The sequence below is a fragment of the Artemia sp. Qi Xiang Cuo genome, chromosome 15 (genome assembly GCF_049724085.1).
Source record: "Artemia sp. Qi Xiang Cuo chromosome 15, ASM4972408v1, whole genome shotgun sequence".
Lineage (NCBI taxonomy): Eukaryota > Metazoa > Arthropoda > Branchiopoda > Anostraca > Artemiidae > Artemia > Artemia sp. Qi Xiang Cuo.
The window spans coordinates 28,037,016-28,059,605 of NC_142808.1; the positions used below are offsets into that span (position 1 = coordinate 28,037,016).

The window sequence follows — 22,590 nt, forward strand, 5'->3', positions numbered from 1 at the left end:
TGACTTGCTTGAAGCCAAAATCCTGGGACTGCAGCTACCACATCACCCCGAGTTTTACACTTTTAGCGTCTTGGAACGTTTCTAATTAGAATCACTATCTTAGAAATTTGAGCTGGTAACATGTGGAGGTGCGGAGGTGTTTGGGGGCACATAGGGGACTGAAGAGGTCTCGTATCGCATTTTGATCGGTTTAGCGCTTAAAAGTTGCACCGGAACTCAGAATTTGTGATCAAATGCGCCTGCCTTCAACTTTATGGGATCATACAAACTTTGAGATGAACCCAGAAAATATTCATGCGGGACGTATCACTCTATGCTAATTCAACCCTGTTGCGTTTTTTAAATCATTTCTTTTCCAGAGATTGCATCGTCTTCTCTTTTGCTTCAAAGGTATTAAGCTTCCTCTTCTTGTTTTAGGAAGCTGAATATATATATATATATATATATATATATATATATATATATATATATATATATATATATATATATATATATATATATATATTAAAATTCAATTTTGTTCTGCATTAGTTCTCTTCTTTGGGTTGAAAAGGCCAAACAAAGTTTTTGTTTTGAACTTTGAATTGAAATATGAAACTCCTCTGTAGATAGATAACGCTTAGATTTAAGCCAAACGAACTAATTACAAGTGCATATTCTTCTGATAAACCAATAAAGATCTAAGAAAGAGATAAAATTGATTGTTTGGTTAATCTATTTTAAACCAATCTTAGTTTAGTTTTGAAGCGGAATCCCAAGAGATGTATTTAACGTTGTTCAAAACAAAGTACTTTTTATGTGTCTTTTTAGCAATCTTGCGAAAAACGTCCGCAAGATCAGTAATATTCACCGAAGATTTTAGCCAAGATTTTGGTGTCTTTGAAAACTTTCGCCCTAACGTCACAGGAGCATATTGGACATATAGATATGACTTGGGTGGAGAACAAGGACTAGTTAACCCCAGACCATCTACAACTCCTCTCGAAGAGCCCGTGGCCCATCTTCATAGTAAAGGAGTGTTCAGCTCGGGCCAAGATATGACTGTAGTTGCAAGAAGATATGACGAGAGCAGTATTACGAGTTTAAAAGCTCAGCTCTATGATCCATTGAACGATATGCACTTAGAACAAGGAAGCTTATCCGAGTCAGGTTCATTGCATAGCTGGTATTCTTCAATAGGAAAGATATCAAGTGCTGGTGGGGAAAGTAGAAAGGTAAGTTCAAAAGTAACTTGCAATTTTCGGCTGATGTTCTTAGTGTAAATGATATTCCTTAATTTTCTGTTTATACAGTTTTTCCACATCTTCTGAATGCTAAGGATCTTCATCTATCTGATGGGGCAAACTAACGGTGCAAACCGCAGCGCACATATAAATTGGAAATCCTCGTATCCAATAGATGGCATATTGAATTCATAATCATCACTTGCCGGATTGAGAAGCACTGTTCACATTTTACTGAACGCCACATTCTTTATGCCACTTTTCATGACAAGTAGGGAACCGTTTTGTTTCCACTGCTCTTCCAGATGTCGTTAAAAAAGCAGAAGAAGGGTTTGTAAGTCGAGAAGCCAAAACAAATGAGAATGGCGTAGAAAGATTTTTTTTTTATATTAAAGCATACGATCTTGCAAAAAAAAGGAAAAGCATTATACTAATAAATCTATTATAGAAAGTATGAATATAATTGTGGAATGCCTCTTCTCTTAGAAACGTCTAAGATGTTTTTATTTTTAAGGCAAGGGTATTTAACCTTGGAACAAAATTCAAAGTTTCGCGAATAAAAGGCAGAGATTTTTGCTTTTATAGTTTAGGTGTTTGCATGAGAAGATGAAAATGTAATTATTGAGAATGATTCAGTTATGTCTGCATATCAACAGCTTTTTTGCATACCTTAGTAAAATTTAGCACTAATAGCTAATACGGTAATTCTTTTAAGAAAAAGTAAGTTGTTTTTTTTTTTTTTTTTTTTTTTTTTTTTTTTTTTTTTAAAGAAACGCCGGTTCTTATTGATTTCAAATTAGTATGGTAACTTGTTTTGAACAGCTGGCCTGAACCCTAAGACCTAGATGTCACCTCATGCTGTGTAGCTGAAACGTTTTCCGAACCTTAAGACTCTAGCGAAGATAAGTTACAAGCAAGATGTTTGAAAAAGTAAAAGTTTAACCAATAATTATTTACGTTTTGCTCTTTAGATATGCATCCAGGGTCGAGGAGCAACAGATGATTTAACCACTTATATAAGCGATGTTCTGCTGTATATTGATGCAGAGTCTACTAATGTTCCTGGAAGTACTACTCAAGCTATTGGAACTACTACCAGTGATCCTGGACAGACTGTTGTCACTACCCCAGGACCAGCTGAAACTACACACATGACCTCAGAGGTAAAACAAAACTAACATGCAGTCAAAGAGTTCATAGTCCAATGCCAAATCTATTTCTTGGTTATTATGAGATCAAGATGGTCAGATGAGCTATTAATGAGTCCTCAAATGGGGTAATGAGAGGTAGTAATAAAGGGTTTAAAGAATATATAAAACTCGTTGGAGAAGGAAAATAATGAAGATCCGAATAGGGTGGGGGACGAGTTCTCGCTTTAATGCTGGCCTTGTGTGGCTTATGTCATGACGAGTTCTGAATAACAGTAGTTCTAATATGGAAAAGCTTATCTGTCAATGAAAGAGCATGGCCAGGTTGAGATGGACCCGAGTCTTGTCTGATTTCGAGGATTTAGTTCCGCAAAACAGCGATTTTGGCTCGAACAGGGCCGAGATGTGTTTGAGTCATAATTCGAAAAACAATTGAAAGAGAATTTATATAGCTTAAACCGAGTATACTGGTGAATGGGACAATAGGCCTAGTTGGTCGTAAGAATGCACGCAGTTTGTAAAAAAATTTACCGTTATTATAGACCGTTTATCCAGTAAAACCATCATTTCTGTATCAGAAATTAGGGTGGAGGCCTAAAGAGAGGTTGGGGTACCTTAGGCCTCAGAAAAGCTTTGTTAGGCCCGCATATTCAAATTTTTAAAAAAAGAGTTGCTTCAGACGAATTTGATGAACACTGCTTGGTACTTTTACTTTTTCAAAAATCATATTCGTAATCTTCACTAATTTATCTCTAACTTCAAAACCACCATGTTTAAAAACCTCATTTACCACACTATGACAACCCGAGGGCTTATTTTTCTTTAATCCATTTAGTACGGCAAAGGATATGGGAAAGCATAGAATTAAATGGGGCGAAACTCTTCAACAATTAGGTTATGCAGATGATTTCAGTATTCATAGATAAAAATAGTTAAATGAATGAGTTTTTGGAGGTTTTGAGTGTTCCAAATGCAATAATAGGTTTGAAAATTAATGTTAAGAAGACTATACCGCTTAGACTAGGAACAAATAAAGGTGAAGACGTAATGTTTGGTAACGACAAGATCGATCAAGCGGATAACTTCACTTTCCTGGGTATTAGGCCTATTATTATCAAAGATGGTGGAAACAGTGAAGATGTTAATTGTAGAATCGCTAGGGTCTAAGGTGTGTTTTAATAGTTGAAAAAAGTTTCGAAGAATAGGAAGACAAGTCTGCGAACTAGGATTAGACTATTGGAAGCTGCAGTAATGACAGATGTCAAATATGGTTCTGAAACGTGTGTGCTTCGGAAGACGGAGGAGGGTTTGTCAGATAATTCGAAAGAATTATCGATGGGTAGTTTTGGGAACCCAGTTGACTGACCTTATTTGAAACAGTAAGCTGTTCGAAAAAACTGATTATATCCCACTTTCTAGAGCTATAACGAGGAAAAAGTTGAAATGGCTAGGATACGTTTTGCGGATGAAGGATGCCAGACTACCAAAGATCGTCTTTTTTGGGCCATTGATTTTAGCCCAAAGGAAAAGCTGGTAGTCCCCAAATGGGGTAGGAAGAGGTCGCAAGAGAGAATTAAAGGAAACTGGAACTTTTTGGGAGGATCGAATGAGGGAAGCTTTGGATAGATCATAATGGAGGAGGAGCGTGCACAGATGTGCGGGCCTCAGGTGGCTTGGTATTGCAGTTAGTTGTTAGTAGTAGTAGTATATAAAACACCAAATTAACTCTTTTTCTCGAAGTATCATTTTGTAGAAGGGAAATTTTAATTTAAAGTGCAGGGTTTGAGGTGACACTTGCTTTCGTTATACGACAACCCTGGATATGGTACTAAAAAGTTAGAAAAAGGGAAATGTGTTATTTTTCAAGCGAAAGAAAAGGGTAACATTAAAACTTAAAAAGAACAAAAATTGAGCAGAAAAATAATATCTGCTCGTCCTTCAACTTCCTGCTCTATACTCTAGTGCAGGGGTTCCCAACCTTTTTTTTTATTCTAGAGCACATTCTAAAATATCGGTAGGGTGGTGGGCACCACCTATTTTAAATCGACGAACTCCTTCCATAACTTGTCATTTTCCCATAATTTATTTTCTTATAGTCATAATGTATTAATAAATAATAAACAAAAATGTTTCAAAATAATAAAATTATTTGGCATCTTTTTCAAATTGCATACACACAGAGAAATGCATTTACAAAACGCAAAGAAAGTAAATAAAACACACAAATACAAAGAAAACATCTAATTAAAAAATATAATAAAGTCAATTTGATCTTTGGCATTGCATTTCATTGGCCAGAGGTTCATAATTAGGAGCGTATGACGATAATCTTGTTAGCAGACAATCATAAAGATGCTCATCGGTGAGTCGAGATCTATATCTTGATCTTGTTAAGTTCATGTTTGAAAACAATGTTTCGCATAAATATGTCGAACCGAAAAATAATTCAATATTATATGCCGCTTTTTTCAACACTGGGAACTTTTCTCTATCCACTGCATTCCAAAAGTTCTCTGACATTAAGGATTTTAGCAAAATATCATTCTTAAGGTCCAAAATTTCTAACTCTAGTTCTTCTGTCTTACCTTGAACAAAATCTGCAATACATGCGGCTATTTCCATAACAATTATTTGGCAAGTATAAGGATTGATACAGAAGAAAACTATTGGCTGAATAAGTTTAAACTGCAAAAATCCCTCTTCAAACTGTTTTTTTTTTAACTCTTGAAGATGCTTAATAAAGAATGTCCCATTTAATTCATTGTCACCTAGCATTGTCTTCATATGTGGGAAATGCACGAGAGAATTGATCTGCAGATGTAATATCAACAAATCCAATTTAACTTTAGTGACTTTACAGAGCTTATCATTTCAGCTATGCTTTTGTCTTGACCCTGCAACTCTAAATTTAAAGAATTCAATTTTTCCATGATGTCTTTAAGAAATCCCAAATCAATCAGCCGGCCAGAGTAAGCTAGTTCATCATAATTTTCCTTTCTATCGTTTATAAATGTTGTTATTTCTTCAATTAAACTCACAAATCTTGTAAGAGCCTTTCTTTTACTGAGCCAACGTACTTCAGTATGCATAATAAGATCATGTTCTTTATGTTCAGTATCTTCTAACAGGGCTTTGAAAAGTTGGTGTTGCAAAGGAGCTGCTCGAATAGAATTGATTATTTTTGTAACTATTTTCATGACGTGTTCAAATGGCAAAATTTTACAACATAGAGCTTACTGGTGGATAAGGCAATGGTAGGACTTGAAGTTTGAAAATGAATCATCCTTCATGCAGAGGGCAATAAATCCTTTGTTTTTTTGCATCATTGCTGGCGCCCCATCAGTGGTTATTGCCGACAGCTTGTGCAACGGCATATTTATTGACTTGGCGTCTGTTTTGAATGTATTATAAATATGCTCACCCCTTGTCTGTCCTTTCATAGGTAATATTTGTAACATATCCTCTTTTGCTGTGAAGTTACTAAACACCATTCTCACCATAACTGCTAACTGTCCAGTGTCTGATATATCTGTTGACTCGTCAAATTGTAGCGAGAACCCGTCACATATTTCCAAGTCAGTTGTTAACTGAGTTTGTATGTCTGTTGAAATTGCATGCATGCTTCGTATGACTGTCTTATTTGACAAATGTAAGTCTTTTATTGGTGAGACAATCTCATGTTTGTTAGACAATCCATCAAAACAGACAATCAGCACCAGTTAAAAGATAGTTCCTTAAACAACTCACCATCAATGAAAGGTTTCTTCTTTTTTGCGAGCATGTGAGATGTTTTGAAAGAAGCAATAGTGGTCTTTTTAGAATTTTCCAAATGTCTAGGGAAACCAGTCTGTTGTGCTGTTAGACTTGATTTTAGGTCACAAATTTTTTTTTATTTCTTACTTCAGATTTAAGACGATAATTTACATTAAAAGTGCCATGATTTGTCTGAAAGTGTCGTTCAACGTTATGTTTTTTTGGATCTGCAATCTTACCACAACACAACAAACAAACGCATTTATTTTTCAAATTAATAAAACAATATGATTCCTCCCAGTCAGTGTTAAAATTATAGGTTTGTTGTTTTTTACTTGGTCCACTCATTTTGGTGCTAAAATAAATAATAAAAAAATTATAATTTGAACTACAATATAATATCAATGTTATAGCACAAGTCTGTTCTGCATTATATGCATAAATATATTATAACAAGAAATATAACTATCTCTTCAATAAATAGTTTATTCAAGATCATCACTTATGACTACAGTAAATTACGCACCTCGCTTTTAGCCTGTTAATTTTTTTTTATAGAAAACTCCTGATTCGTGTTTCGTCTGACGAACATGTCTCTTATCTAACTGTCGTGACCCGAAGGGCAGCAATCACAATCCGGGCTGCCACTGAACGCAAAACAAATCACCATTTTCTCTCAGAAAAAATCACCTAAAGACAAATTGGCAGTGGACACTTTAGTGTACAAAATAGGGATATTATCCGTTGAGTAATTTTTATAGCTAAACGTTTTGTTTTATATTGGTGAATTTTATTACCTATTTTTAGGTAAATTTATGCTTAGTATTGGTATTCACATATTTAGATGAATTTATGGATGTTACTGGTCTCTGGTAGTCACCAGAAAAAAGTATTTTTCATATCAAACGATTTTAAAATCTCACATTCATACGGATTTTGTTCTCAGAGCTAATTACAGTTTCTATTTTAAGTGTTCACTCCCATCAGACATTGCAGATTTTTAGACTTCAAAGACAAAGAGGAAATTGGTTTAAAAAGCATTCCTTGATTACAGTTGATTTTATGACAATATTTTAAAATAATATTTTCTCATATTTTAAATAATCATATTTTAAAATAAAGTTTATGAAAAAAATTCTGTCTCTGTCGAATAATGAGAGGCGGGCACATACGAATGGTTCCGCGGGCACCAGGGCGCCCGTGGGCACAGGGTTGGGAACCTCTGTTCTAGAGTTTGATTTACTTCCACAATGTTTCAAGAACGAAAGTTTTAACAAAGGGCATTGGGAATAGGTTAAAAAGATTTTTTCACAATGCTTTAAGATAGAAAGGCCTTGTTGATGCGCATTTGCTTTAATCTACAAATTATTTTTTCAAATGTTTTGAAAGGCACTTGGTAAGTAAACGCTTGCAATTACCAGCTGGCTATGGTTATTACAACCAAAGATGATTTCGGTAGACAGCTAGTAAAACTTTAGCGTAAAGTGTGGGGTTTTGAAGTCTGCTCTTCCTGTACAAAAAATTTTCTTTTTGTTCCAAGTTTTAATTTCGTTGTTTACTTTCGAATGGAGAAAGAATTATATTTAATTCAAGTAAGGGGTCATGAATGCAAGGCAAAGGAAGGAGGAAATTTTACAGTCAGCCTCACCTTTCACCATCTGTTAAATAAATAAACGAAGCAATATCAACCATTTAGAGGTCAAGATGGAAGGGATGAGCAAGAACATGAGCAGTTTATAAGATAAAAAGCACTCTTTTATTATATTTAAGGAAATATTAGTTTGAGCCAGAAAATATTTCTGCAAAAATGTAAAATGGCTGTCTTTTATCATTTGGCTCATTTTTAATGCAACATTGAAGCTGGTTATAATGCTTCTGGCAATTTTTTTTTAGTTTACTCACATTAAGTATGTATAAATAAAGATATTATCCGCCGAATATTATCTTCATTTTGGTATTTTCTTTATGCGTAGAATATGGCTACCTTTTTTTCAAATTTCAATCATCGTGGTAAAAAGGTTAGAATCAGTACGTCCTGTAAAAAATACTTAACAATAATAATAAAAAGAAAAAATAGAAGACTCAACTGTAAGCTTAGCTGCTTTAGCTTCAGCTTTAGCCTTAGCCACCAAGTAAAGCGAAGTACCTTGGTCACGGAACGGGCTGTACCCGAGAAGCTTCAAAGATTATGAAGGGGGATATTTGCTCTTTGACTAGTGCTTGATGTAACGCAAAATTTAACCAAAACACAATAGTTTGTGTTTGCGCTTTCAGTCAGGCAAGTGAGATTAGATTTTCAAATCTAAAGTTACCTGGTTGTTAGATTAAGAGGATTAATATGACTGTTATATATTTTCTATAGGTAACTCCTACGCCAGTTCCTACATCGTCGCCTACTTCATGTGTGCTAATTGAAGAAAATACTGGTTTTGTTTATATGTCACCAAATTTTCCAGAAAACTTTTCTGCTGGAGCCACTTGCAATCAAATTATTACTGTAAGCAAACTTTGCCTTATGTTTAAACAGTTTTTTAATAGTGTCCATTATTACTTTACCTTAATGTTAGCCAATCATTTTAAAGTATGGTCGTCTAGCTTTATTTTTCATCCATGAAATAGAAAGCTCAATTTTTTTATTTGATTTTTAATCGTTTTTCAAATAGCACAAAAATACATATAACTGTTTGATAAAAATCTTAAGTACTTTATGGTGAAATTTAAAGTCACTGCTCTTCACTTTTTTCGGACTAGAACTTGTTCGGGGAAAATTAAGATATGCGCAGCTTCAATTAGCTTTGATAGGTTTTATAGGCTCTAGTTTATTAAATTTAAGCTAGACTACTTACACCTGAAGTTCATAGCATGTAAAAAAGTAGTAACTAGCTCATTGCCTTTTCCTACAATCATGATCAAAACCGTTGCTCTGACTTAGCAAAGAATATGTACCATGTATTAATTAATCGTTTCCAGACCACTTCACATTAAAAGGGGCGATCACAGAATCTCTAGTAGGGGCTCATTTAATCGGAAATTGATGCGTTCTTTATATAAGGAAAAAAGGGTTTTATCCTTTATCTATCTATATGTATATATGTACTATACTTTATTTATTTATTATTAAATATAAATAGCTATTTTCATGAAATTATATATAAAATAGAAATATATATATATATATATATATATATATATATATATATATATATATATATATATATATATATATATATATATATATATATATATATATATATATATATATATATATATATATATATATATATATATATATATATATATATATATATATATATATATATATATATATATATATATATATATATATATATATATATATATATATATATATATATATATATATATATATATATATATATATATATATATATATATATATATATCAATTCAAAATATTGCTTCCATGAACTGTATAGATCATTTCAAAATTTATTAGCATTCATTTTATCTGTCTTATTTACGTTTCATTTATCTAAACTTTTAAACAACAAAGTATCAAGAGAAAATGTATTGACGAAAAAAAAAATTTCAGATAGTAAAATCAGAAACAAATTAAACAAAATATTATCTTTGTTCCTAAAATCTTGGCCAGTATTGTGACTTTGTTGCTGATGTTTCAACTAGTAGAAACCATACTATTTGAAATACTTATCACTTTAAATAAAGTACATCCCTATAAGTTATCTGAGCTGAACAATTCAAACTTAGCCGAACAAAGTTAAATGATATGGAAAGAAGCCAACATATAACCAATATTCAGTCATAACTTTGGCTTACGTACCACAATGGGTGGTCGCTCATACTCTACAAAAATCTGATGAATTCTTTTTGACGTTGATCTGGAATTTGCTTCTTTAGCTGAAAAATTTGCTCATAAAGGAGGAAAAAACAATTCCCATGAAATGATTTCAGAGTCTATAAAGAAAGTTAAAAGTGTGTTTTTCATATTACACTCTCTTGGATCTAAGGGGTTTGAGAGAGTGGAAGCCCTTCTTTTGTTCTTGGGGACTTTTATTTGTAAACTCTTATGAGTATTGTGATTGATCCATTTGTGATCGTTGATGTTCTGACAAATAAAAGATACCGTGTTCGAACTAAGCATTAATTTAAACGAACTGCAAATGGCACCCCAGCTTCTGGAAGGCTAGAGGGGGCTTTATAACCCCTCTTATTTGTGATAGTTTTCGCTCATTTTGAGTTTGACTCGATTGTTCATTATAATTTCAGTTCGCTTTTGGTTTCGTCTACTGATCCAATGAAACATCTGTTGTTTTTAAGCTGCATATAATTATTTATCGCAATTTGTTTTGTTTTAAGCTTCATTAATTCAATCGCAGTCATATCTGTTTTTTTTTTAATTTGACTTGTTAAATGACTTTAGATCACTCTATATTTCTGATTACTTTAGGTTTCAATTAATCTAAAAAGAAAAAAGTCTTTCAAATGGAAGTAAAGAGCCGAGTTGAAACTTAATGCGAGCAAAAAATTCTTGCTTCATAGCTTTTTCAATATATAATCATAAAACTAGCTTAAATAATCTGAAACAGGATATTTCCCTATGACTATAGAATTTAAAAAACTATCACTCTGCCGAAAGCAAAAAAGAATATATAATTTTTGTGAAGTAAAAAACATAAACTGAACATTCTTCAGAATGTTTTATATGACTTGACTCGCTTTATTTGGTATGACTTGTTGAGTTAACAAATCTGAAGTAAAGTGCCCGACAGTGTTTGGATCATAGACTAACTTCTCAATTTTGCTACATTACTTGAAATCCTCCATAGTAGAGGCAAAAATAGCTGTATTTCTGTTGTCTATGTTAAAGGTTTATTACTCCTTAGTTTTAAATAACAATAAAGTGGATTTATACAGTTGAAAATTTATATTACTACATGTTTAGACTTAGGTTTCCCCACGCCTGCTAGTGCATAAGGCAATAACGGCACCCATTCACGCTGACCTGTCCAGTGCTGCAGACAAAAAATCTTCCATTGACGATCTGAACAGCGTATTATCCGTTTCCAAACATCGGCCTAGCGTTGCTTTTTGTCTTCTTCTGGTAACTAGAGGAACTCAGCGCCACGCATCGTGAGAGAGTTGATATTTGCTCAGGTTCGTCATGTGATCTCAATATCGCCATCGACTACTTGCATTGTTATAGAATACAAACAACTGTTTCATTTCTTCTCGAATCAAAGCGTCCGTAATCCTGTTGGACCAAAGTATTCTAAGGATGTGTCTAAGATAGCTATTATCAATTCCTCGGTTTCTTTTTCAAACTGCTTAAGTAAACCCCAAGATTTGTATCTGCACATCATTGATGGAGGGCCGATAATACTAAAGATCTTTTGCTTTAATTTCCCAGAGCAGGCTGCATTATTCCGTACGTTTCTAAAGTTATTGAATCCGCTTTCTGCGTCAGTTATTAGTGTGGTAACTTTGCGTTCAAGGCTTTCAATAGACTGCATAAGATTTTCAATGTATTTGGATTTTTTTATATCCTTCTAGCATATCATTTCCGGCTTGTAGCGGCGTGGGGCAGGTAAAATCCACTTTGTTTGAGAGATCAGTGATGTTCCGGTTCAGTTATTTCCGTAAGCGAGACAAGAGAGTTGCGCCATCAGTAATTTTACACATGATGTGGCTTTGGTTCATATGGATTCCACCTGTGTAGTTGCACATTTGAAGATTAGAGTCTATGAGGATAACAAACTGCACTAGGGATAGAACACTTCTTTGGGTGACGCGAGAGTTTCTACTGAAACAATCAGCAATTTCTATTATTGTGTACGGCATAAAACCGCATAAAACTGTTCCCTGTACAATGCAACAATCATACACGCAATCTTGTCGGCAAATCCATAATACCGCAGAATTTTCCATAGCGAGTGCCTGTGGACTGCTTCAAACGCTTTCAGGAAATCAATAAAAGCAACTGTGATCACGATCTGCTATTAATTCGATTCTTAAGTAAGATCTCTTCGACTAAAGATCAAATCAGTACAGAATCTACTAGGTCCAAAGCCATGCTACTCATCTCCTATTATTGCGTCAAATTTTGACTGAATTTGTTTCAGAAGTCCTTGGAAGGGGATTTAACTTTCTATAGATTGTGTAAAATCCTGCCAATTACTACAGTCGACTTTTCTAGATTTTCTGGGATAGCTTGTCAGTTCACCAAATCGTTTCGGGACTACTCTCAGTTTTCTAAATCTGGTTCAGTATCTATGAAGAAATTTGGCCAGTACTTGGGCTGTTATGTTCGGTTGGTATATTACGGTTGGTGAGACCAATGATTTACCTTATAAATCAATTTGTAATTTCTATGCTGCTTAATGACTTTCCAGTTACGAAAGTATGATGTCTTTTTTACTTGAATGTTTAAAAGAACTTAATTTTTATACTGAAGTTTATTGATATCATGATCAGCGAATGACTGTTCATTACTAGTAACTACTACTAACAGCTCACCGCAACACCAAGTCGCCTGAGGCCAACACAGCTACGCACGCTCCTCCTCCATCCCAATCTATTCAAAGCCTCCCTTTTTACACCCGCCCACGAAGTTCCCATTTCCTTTAAATCTTTCTTTATGACGTCCTACCACCCCAGACGAGAACGACCTGCTTTCTGTTTAGCCCTAGACGGGTGGCGAAAAGAACAATCTTCGGCAATCTGTAATCCTTCATCCGCACAACGTGCCCTAGCCACCTCAAGCTTTCTTTCATTATAACCCTAGAGAGCTGTATTGTACCAGATTTTTCGTATAGCCTATTGTTTGAAATACGGTCAGTCATCCGGGTACCCAGAACATTCCTTGAGCAATTTCTCTGAGAAACATCTAGCAAATCTTCATCCGCTTTTCTGAGCGCCCATCCTTCAGAGCCACATTTGACTATTGTCATTGGTGTAACTTCTAGTATTCTAATCTTGGTTTACAGATTGATATTCCTATTCTTCCAAACTTTTTTTTAACTGTGAAAAAACACCCTGAGGCTTGGCTATTCTACTTTTAAAATATTCATTGCTCCCACCATCTTTAATAATAATACTGTTTAGGTAAGTGAAGCTACCCACCTGATCAATCTTTTCATTACCCAACGTCACCTTTTCATCTTCACTTATTCCTAGTCATAGTGACTTAGTCTTCTTAACATTAATTTTCAAACCTATTCTACCACCCTGAACTCGAAAAACTTTTAAAACTTCATTCATTTTGCTCACACTTTCATCTAGGATGCTTAAATCATCAGTATAATCTAACTCCGGGAGAGTTTACCTTCATCATTTCACTCTGTGCTCTCCCGTTGCCTTTCCTGTGCTCTTTAAGACGAAGTACATTACAACGACCCATATAAATGGGATAGAACACAACCCTGCCTAACTCCTGATTTAATGTAAAACCAGCTGCGAACCTTACTTCCTACCTTGACTACAGTAGTGTTATTCTCATCAGTGATATCACTTTAATGTGTTTGTCTGGTATACGATACAGGGATAAGACATTCACTAAAGCTCTTCTATCAACAGAACCGAAAGCTTGCTCATAACTTATAAAACTAAGGACCAAAGGTGTTTGACAACTCAGGCACTTCTCAATTATTAGCCTAAGAGTGAAAATTTGGTCGGCAAATCCTCTACCTTTTCTAAAACTGCACTGTTTTTCTCTCAAAACTTTGTCTTCAGTATCTCTCTGTCTAAAAAGTATCATATTACTAAGTAATTTACTACCTACAGATACCAGACTAATGCCTCGATAATTACCACACTCAGTTTTATCACCTTTCTGTATAAAGTGGCTTAATTAAGGTTTTCTTAAAATCGTTAGGTACTTCCCCTTTTTCAAAAATCATATATTCATAATCTTCAGTAACTTACTTCTAATCTCAGAGCCACTATATTTAAGAAACTCATTTACCATCCTATTAGCACCTGGAGCCTTATTATTTTTTAATCCTTTTAGTACTGTTAGTAATTCCTACTCAAGAAACAGATCTTCCTTAATATCCAAGGTATCACAAACTTTTTCATTTTCCTCTATATCTTTTCCTGTAACTCTATCTCGGTTAAGTAAATTCTCAAAATGTTCGGCCCATCTCTCTTTAGTTCTTTCCTTATTGCTAATTGTGGCCCCATTACTATCTTTAACTGGCTCAAGTCCGGATTGATTACTCCTTCTCAATTTGTTAACATGCCATTACAATATTTTACTATTATGGCGACTAGCTGCATCTGCCAAATCCTAGGCAATTTTATCCATAGCCTCCATTTCACATCTCCTTAGTTCATATTTTACTGCTTTCTCCACTTTCTTTACATCCCTTTTGTTTTCATATGATCTATCACTCAGATAATTCTTGTACAAGTCCTTTCTACTTTCTATTAAACATAAAGCCTTTTCACCAATATTCTTAGCTGCAGTTCTAGCTTTCTTCCCTAATACACCTTCAGCAACTTCACAAATTATTTTTCTAAAATTATTTCAACCATCTTCCGCATTATCAAATTTTAAACTCTCAAGTTTAGTATTCAACTGTTCCTGGAATGTTTCTCTCAAATTCATACCCTGGCGTCTACCAACATCATAACTTTCCGGGAGGTAGTTACCCTTCCGATATTTCAACTGTAAATTAACCGTTGACACTACTAGATGGTGATCTTTACTTTTAACATCAATAACAGCACTCCTATATACCCTAGTATCTCGTATTGATTCTGCCAATCTTCGGTTTACTATAAAATAATCAATAAGGTTTGCTGTCTTACCATCACGTGAATACCATGTTAACTTATGAGCGATTTTATGACCAAACACCGTATTGGTTATAACTAGATTGTTTTACCTACGAAATTGCAAAAGTCTGTATCCATTACTGTTTTCTTTTCCTACACCAAATTTACCTAAGCTAGGATACCATCTATCCCTATTTATACCGACCTAGGCGTTAAAATCTCCTAGTAAAACATCATTTTTCTACCTGGGACCCTGTCTATTTGCTCCTTTAACTTTAAGTAAAATTCGTCTGAGTCACTAGTATCTCTGTCAGTCGGCTCTACAGAGGCGTATACTGCTGTAACTGATATCCTGAACTTTTAGTCATAAAATGAGCAATTAGTATTCTATTATTAATACCTTCCCAGCCTAAACAAGACTTACCAGCTTTCTTATTCATCATTAACCCTACTCCCTGTCTATGTACCCCCTCCTTCCTGTCTGAGTAAACAAATTCTATATCACCTAATTTCATACTTCCTACCCCTGGGATATGAGTGTCAAACTCGTAATAAGTCCAGTTCGAATTGTCTGAATTCGTCAGTCAAAATGTCGATACGATGGTCATTTTTTAACGTCGTAACATTCCAAGTTCCAATTTTCATGTTCTTTAAATCATTGAAATTATTTTCGCCTCAGGAAAAGCAATGATCCTAGATACCAGTGCAGGACGGGGATCACATATCTTCTCAAGTCTACACCGAAGTGCTTAAGCCGACTTAGAACCGGACAGCAAGAAGTCCCTGGGACCTCCATGAAAGGAGGCTTTGTGCAATCCTGGGCCCATCTTGGTCACAACATGGTTTTCAGCACTTGGCGATGCTCTTCTATCAACAAGAGTCAAAATCCTGCACAGACAATCTCAAGCTTATTACCTCTGACTCACTATATATTCATGTCTACAAATATTATTCTAGGAAGAGGCTAGGAAGAGGTTTTTCAGCCCGAAGACGCCCGTCAAAACAAAACAAGCCCAGAAGAATTGTCCATTAGTCAGAATCCCAGGCGAATGCTGTGTCGTTTACTAGGCTATAATTTCCTCAAGGGGCCCCACTCCTCTAGTGGGCATAGAGTTGACTGCAAGGTCCCCTGTCTTGCAGGTAGGCCTACCCTGAAAGGGTCGAGGCAGCTTTTTGCAGAGGCTGTTGTCCATAGGTCTGGATCTTACGCCCTGCCGCAGTTGTCCTCCAATAGAGGATCCTCCCGGGATGGTGTTCTGCATCACCATGCAATTTAACCCATTACTGGGAGAAGGTTTGTAACTCATGGGACTTGTAGAAAAACCAGTGGGCCCTATTGAATGTGCATTTGAGGGGCCTTCTACCTCCTGCGCCTGTATTTATGACCCCGGGTGAGGGTGCCCCAGTTTCTATTATGGACCCCCAGGGACAAGGTTCCCCCCTTGGTCTGTCCCTCCTATGGAGGTACCCTACAAATTTGTAGGGTGTTCCTCTATCGCCACCTTGGGACACGCTGAATGGCGTGGGGGAGGCCAGGAACATAAGTTAAGACAATAAACCCAAAACAATAAAATACTTTTAATATTGTTTCAATTTTCTAATATTCCCTTAATAGCACTTCCTTGAAAATCGAACTGTTTTTGGAACCTTACTGAAACTCCAATCCTCAATATATTAGACAGTTAAGAAACAGAATTTGAAAGTAAAATTAAATAAGCTTTCAATTTAAAAAAATAAACTAAAAATTTTTCAGTATTTTTTTTTTCAGAGTTTAACACTGTTGTTTGGCCAATAATCAGTGATAATATTTATATGAATACTCGAGTTCTCCAGGGGCTAAATTTAGTCCCTAGGGATCATTGATCAGTTGCTGGAGTTGTGTTTTATTTGTGCGTTTATATTCAATAAAGTCAAAGTTTCACCTCAAGTTTCACCACGAGTTTCACCACAAGGAAATTGGGCTTTCAAAATCTCCCCGAAAATCAACTTTTGTAAATAGACGAACGTTTACACGAAACACAAGTCGCTAATTTTCTTTGAGTTTTTTTTGGAAGGGGGATTTTGGAAAAAACAAATCAAGCTATTTAATTTTTTTTCTCCTACATCTACATTTTCTCCTTTGCGTGGGTTTTGGATTTTCAGTGAAGCGCTGGTTTTACAACACTCTACAAGTTTTGCGAAATATCCCGAGTTAAAGTATTTGAGCTAGAATTATAGATATTTCATTAACTCAAATTTCAATTAATCTTGAACTCTCATTAATCGTTATAATAACTTTAAATTCAAAGTTTAGTTTTTTCATCTGAACATGCAGTTGTTTTTATGTATATTGTTTGTTTTTTTTTCATTCCAAATGTTAAATAAATAAACGAACAAAGAATTAATAACATATATTTAATTATAGATCGATGGAGCCATAGGAATCACTGCCACGTTTAACTTGTTTCATATTCCATCACCATATGACCCAGCTTGTGAGAATGCTTATCTCAGTATCGTTTCTGGACTATACACTGAAAGGTAAATGCCAATGTTTAAGCAACATTTCGAAAGATTGGCTTCTAAGAAACCAGTTATCTAGAAAGGAATTTTAATGTCAAGACAAATAGGACAGGGAGAGTTCGGGGATCTGGCCTAGATCTAGCAGGTCATCATTAAGACAATTACGGCACCAAAAACGTCACAGGTAGGAGTTTTTATAGGTATAGCCTACAAGGATCCTCTACCCATGGAATCCGAAAGAATAGAACCGATTTATAAAGAGACTTGATCTCAAAAAGAAAGCTCTGTGGGGGAATTTGGAAATGGGAAATTTTTTGAGACTAAAAGAATGAAATTTTTTACGCATAGGGTGAAAAAAAGACAAGACACACAAAGAAATATATGTTCAAGGATAGTGCATCGTCAATTTAGATACGTAAATTGAGCAGAGTATATTATATTTATTTATATTATATAAGTAATTATATTACAATTACATTATATTTAATATAATCTTCAGAGTTGAATATTATTGATGGCAAAAAATTTAGAAGTTGCTGTGGCTTATAAAAAAAGGAAGAAGTCTGTCATTTTGATGTAACATGTCAGTTTGGAGGTTAAACTTTTGCAGTTTAAGCAGAACCTGCTGTGTTGAAGAAGGAATTAGTATCTGATTGCAGATATTTAATTTTGCGAAACAATATGGTTTTGTCCAGTGTATTTATAGTTCTGCTAATTAATTAGGATGATTTTCGATGCCTTCTAATAAGTTATGCGTACTTTTCTACTATAGTCTATACGTATTGGAATCTAGGATATTTATTTTGTGTTTTGGAGCTTTTTCTGAGACGAATTTTACCAAGATTCGCTGCTTTAGTGGCGATATTCTTGTAAACTCGCGATATCAGTTGAAAATAGAGATTTATGTTGGAAATACCCACAAGAATAACACATTTCAGTTTTCTCAAGGGAAGATAAGAACTGGCAGAATTAGGAAACTATCGACGGAAAACAAGGTGGTTCAACCAAAGTGTTCGTCAGAGTTTCTATGCGGAGACACGACAAATAAAGAAAAAAGAATAGAAGAGTTTTGCAAGCCAAACATAGATAACAATAGAATAACGATAGTCTCGACGGGAAATTAAATTCCCTCAATACCAAAAAAAGACAAATATAACCGATATTTACATTTTGTTCTAAACGCCTCCAAAAAGCAAAGTGAAAAGGTCACCAGTTGTCGAAATGCTTTTTGAGTCATCTTATAAGATGACTGATTGGTACACAGAAAATAGATTCCCATTTAGTTCACGGATATCTAGATCTCCAATAGAATCAGGTAGGCGGAAGAAAATAAATCCAAAATAAAAAAAATTGTTCCTGGGAAGGGGAAATTCCAAACTGGGATAAAAATTAGCTGGAGGTTGTAAGATCTGAAATAGCACACTCTGCACTGAGCTTTCGTACATAAGAAATTCTGGGGCCTGTATATATGAAGACCCCATTAGAGAAAGATAAAAAGATAAATATGCACAAAAAGCTAGTCAAATGCATCCGACAGACGCAAGGCAGAATCAAGGTGATCCGCCTGAAGGTTTTAGGCTCTATGCTAGACAAAGAAATCGACAGCACACAGATTCGAAAACGAAATAAGGGCGATTAATAGAAGTATTAATCCTGATCGTCCAAATAGTCGCGCAAGTATAATCTCAGGATCCAGTCGGGGGCGGGGGGGGGGGTCTTAAAAATCGAACAGTCATGATTTTACGCAATTTATGAATTAGTTATCCTGAAAGAAAGAGGTAACAGAAACGAAATGGAGGAAAATTGACAAATTTTGAGAGAAAAAAGGATGCTAGGGGACGAAAAGAGGAGTAAGGCAGAATAACAAAGGCATGAAAAAAAATGCAAAACCTGAGAAGATAGAATATGAATGATGGAATTATTCGCAGGGAGAAACTCCTCGGCGCAACAGCAGCCGTTGGTAATAGGTTTAACGCGTACGGTAAAACCTTCAGCCAATGAATGAACATGAAGATGTGATGGAATAAATATTTTAAAATGCAACAGCCGATTTAAGAAGAAATCTATAGGAAAAGCAATCGGAGACAAGCGTAAAAATAGGAAGGTTAGCAGACCATTATGTTAAAATTATGTTAAAATTAGGAAAGCTGCATCAAATTCAACAAGAAGAAATTAAGCTGGAAGGTAATAGCAGGGGTGGCAGAAGAAGTAGAAAAAAAATAAATAAAAAATTGGAAGCTAGTTCCTACCAATGTAGCTCACCAGTGCAAATTCCCCAACAGAGATGTTCATAAGACCTGTAAATAATAGCTCGGGCTAGACCTCATAATAACGAAAAATTGACACATTTTCCCAACCATACAAAATACATGGAAAATTGACAGGACAGTTTGCAGAAATGGTCATTGATTCTTGCAGCGTTCAAACCTCTGTACGGACTGACCTCATCAATAGAACAGAGGTTGTGAGTTTGGGTTAGAATAGTAATTGCAAAGAAAGATGGTACTGTCCAAAGAAAAACAGTAAAGGTAGCTCTAGTACCCACTCTTGTAGTAGATGTTCAGGTAGGGGTAAATTGGGGGGGGGGGGGTCAGGGTTCAATGTTCCTTAAGATGTTCTCCCCTCCCCCACAGGAACAGAGCTACCGCCCATTAGCCCATCTAAAGAGCAGAGCGTCGTTTGTGCCTTCTAAAAACATATTACATTTTAAGCGTTTTCTCAGTTATGGTTGAAACATTGAAAGTCAAAAATCGCCAAGACTTTCAGGGGTTAATTTATTATATATATAACAATCAGAATGCTTTCATTTATTCTTTGCAGTAATTTTGATTAATATGGTGATTTTTCTCTTTTTGTTTGCTATTGTTTTTACAAAAAAAATGTTCAAAATATATATCGTTTGCAATAAAATACAAGTGACACTCAAGCCACTTAGCGGGTTGGAGATGGACCACCGCTCTTTATTTGTCCTTGTGAAATTATTTTTGTTGTTTCTTGTTGATGATTTAACAAACAAAAAATGCACTGCTTGGAAAACAAGTCGTTTTTTCAGACTTGTTTTCTGGCCTTTGGATGGATTGGGAGGCGGTAGCCCAAACCATGTTTGTGGTAAATTTTGTTAGTGTTAACCTTAACATGTCTATTCATTCATTTGTTTTCGTTTTAAGATTCATTTATTAATCTATAGCAATGTCTGATATCCTTGTGTTTGGTGTGATGATTAATTTTAATTTCTTTTCTGGGTCTCATTTACTCCATGATACTATTTTCTTTTGATTTTAAATTTAAGCTGTTATTAAAATGAGTAAATGACTTTATTTCTGATGGTCTTTGCTTTCAATGTGACTCTTTAATTTTCTTTGAGAAACTGCTTTTTCGGAGATTTTTTTTTAAAGATTGGTTGTAAGTAAATTTAGGATAGTCCGGGCGTCTTCGGTTAGGGGTAAGCCCTAAGCGCAAATTATTGGCTGTTGAAGAAATCTTTAGACTCTAAATTCTGATACAAGTTGGTATAGCTGTGGTTTCTCATTGACATTTCAAAACACTTTTCTGGAGACTGATAAAATTGAGATATATTTATAATTTGCGGATTTGTGTGAGATGCGTTTTTATGGAGAGGGGTTTGTACCTTGCCATTTGTAACATTTCAGGAATGTGTTGCATATCTAATGATGTGTTCACAAGGTAAATTAAAGGTTTCACTAGGGACAGTAAATCTGAACTTTTTGTTATATTGAAAGCATGTTTTTGAGTTCCGTTTGTTATAGCAATTCCTTTTGGTTGGGAAAATATGGAGCGAATCAATAGTATTTTTTGTACTTCTTGAGAAGCCACATTTACATAAAAAACGTATTTTTATCATTTTAGATTTTGCGGATATCAAGATGGAATAATTAGAATGTTCAACACAAGCATCATCGAAGTCGTCTTCCTTGGAACTTCAGATGCTTCATATATAACTGATGCTCAGTTCAAAATCACTTTTACTGGAAGATAGTGCAAACTACAACAAAGAATAATTTTTTTTTTAATATTTGTTTTTGTATAACAGCCTGTCAATTTCATTCTTATTTATATATTTTAGTGTTCAGTGTAAATCTAACTGTTTGCAACTACAGCGAACATAAGAAATATATCACAAAATAATATTTTTCAAAGACTAATTTCTAAGACAAGATTTTTTTTTTTTGCTAACTAAATGTTTATAAATTTTTTCTTCAGCTTTTTCTTTTATCCTAACCGGTTTTCTAACACAATATTTTTTTTCAGCTGACCGAACTTTAATAAAAAAATTTCTTCACTTAGTTTTATTCATGCTATCTAATTTATAACACAAGGCTTTTTCTGCTAATTAAACCTTAATATACTTTGAAAGTTATTATACTAAATTAATCTGAATGTGAAATTTAATAGTGTTATATTGCTATGAAATGCAATTCAACCCCATAAATGAGTCAGACTTGTAAAACTAAAATCAGTTGGAAATTATGGACATTGGTTTTTTCCTAAAATTTTATTCAACAAAGAAAGTAGTCTTCATGTATGCATTTTTTCATTAAACCAGATAATCATATATATTGTATTTACTACTACAATTGAATTTGTTCTTAGGGCAGTAAAATACTTTTCATTCAAAATAACAACACAGTGAATACACATTTTGTTTATTCAGTAAAAAACTTTCTACATCAAAATTACAATTGTCATTCAATGAATTTTTTAAATCCAAAGACACAAAATCCATAGAACACAATACATATTCACAAAAGAATATTAACGCAGAGAGTAAAAATTCCCTAAGCTCTTAGAAGTGACTGTACAATATCTGCTTTGGATATTAAAAAAAATGGTGTTGCCGGGCGGATCCAACTCTCCCGGCATACATTTTGTTTATTCAATAAAAATATTTCCATATCTAAATTAGAATTGTCTACAAATAAAAATTTTAAGCCTAATAATTCTCACAGAAGTATGAAAGGAAACAATACATATTCTCAAAATAAATATTTATGCAGAACAAAATTCATTACACTTTTAAAACATTCTGTAAAACATCTGCTTTGAATATTATTTAAGATAGTGTCATTTGGCAAATCCCCCTCCCCATGGAATCTATCAAAATCTAAAAGGTTTATATTTGACCTGAATCTTTTGATTTGCTTAAATCTTTGATTTGCGAGGGAGGGGCA

The 22,590-nt window shown here is 34.4% G+C and overlaps 1 protein-coding gene across 2 annotated transcripts; it reads left to right on the forward strand.

Moving 5' to 3' along the window:
- Positions 1–752: 752 nt before the first annotated feature.
- LOC148943514 (uncharacterized) lies at positions 753–21,966 on the forward strand. Of its 2 annotated transcripts, XM_089101449.1 has the most exons (5): positions 753–1,214; positions 2,195–2,386; positions 8,487–8,621; positions 17,304–17,419; positions 21,269–21,966. In XM_089101449.1, exons 1-5 carry the CDS (start codon positions 762–764, stop codon positions 21,396–21,398), a joined length of 1,026 nt encoding a protein of 341 aa, XP_088957575.1. In that variant the 5' UTR covers positions 753–761; the 3' UTR covers positions 21,399–21,966. The 2 variants fall into 2 exon arrangements, with proteins under 2 accessions (XP_088957575.1, XP_088957576.1); XM_089101450.1 differs by lacking the exon at positions 2,195–2,386.
- Positions 21,967–22,590: the final 624 nt, after the last annotated feature.

What these genes read in the sequence shown, in the direction of transcription:
- LOC148943514 (XM_089101449.1), top strand. Translation starts at nt 762, where the DNA reads ATGTATTTAACGTTGTTCAAAACAAAGTACTTTTTATGTGTCTTTTTA. An exon ending in CTGGTGGGGAAAGTAGAAAG is followed by an intron (nt 1,215 to 2,194) that starts GTAAGTTCAAAA and finishes TTTGCTCTTTAG; the next exon opens with ATATGCATCCAGGGTCGAGG. An exon ending in CTTGCAATCAAATTATTACT is followed by an intron (nt 8,622 to 17,303) that starts GTAAGCAAACTT and finishes ATTTAATTATAG; the next exon opens with ATCGATGGAGCCATAGGAAT.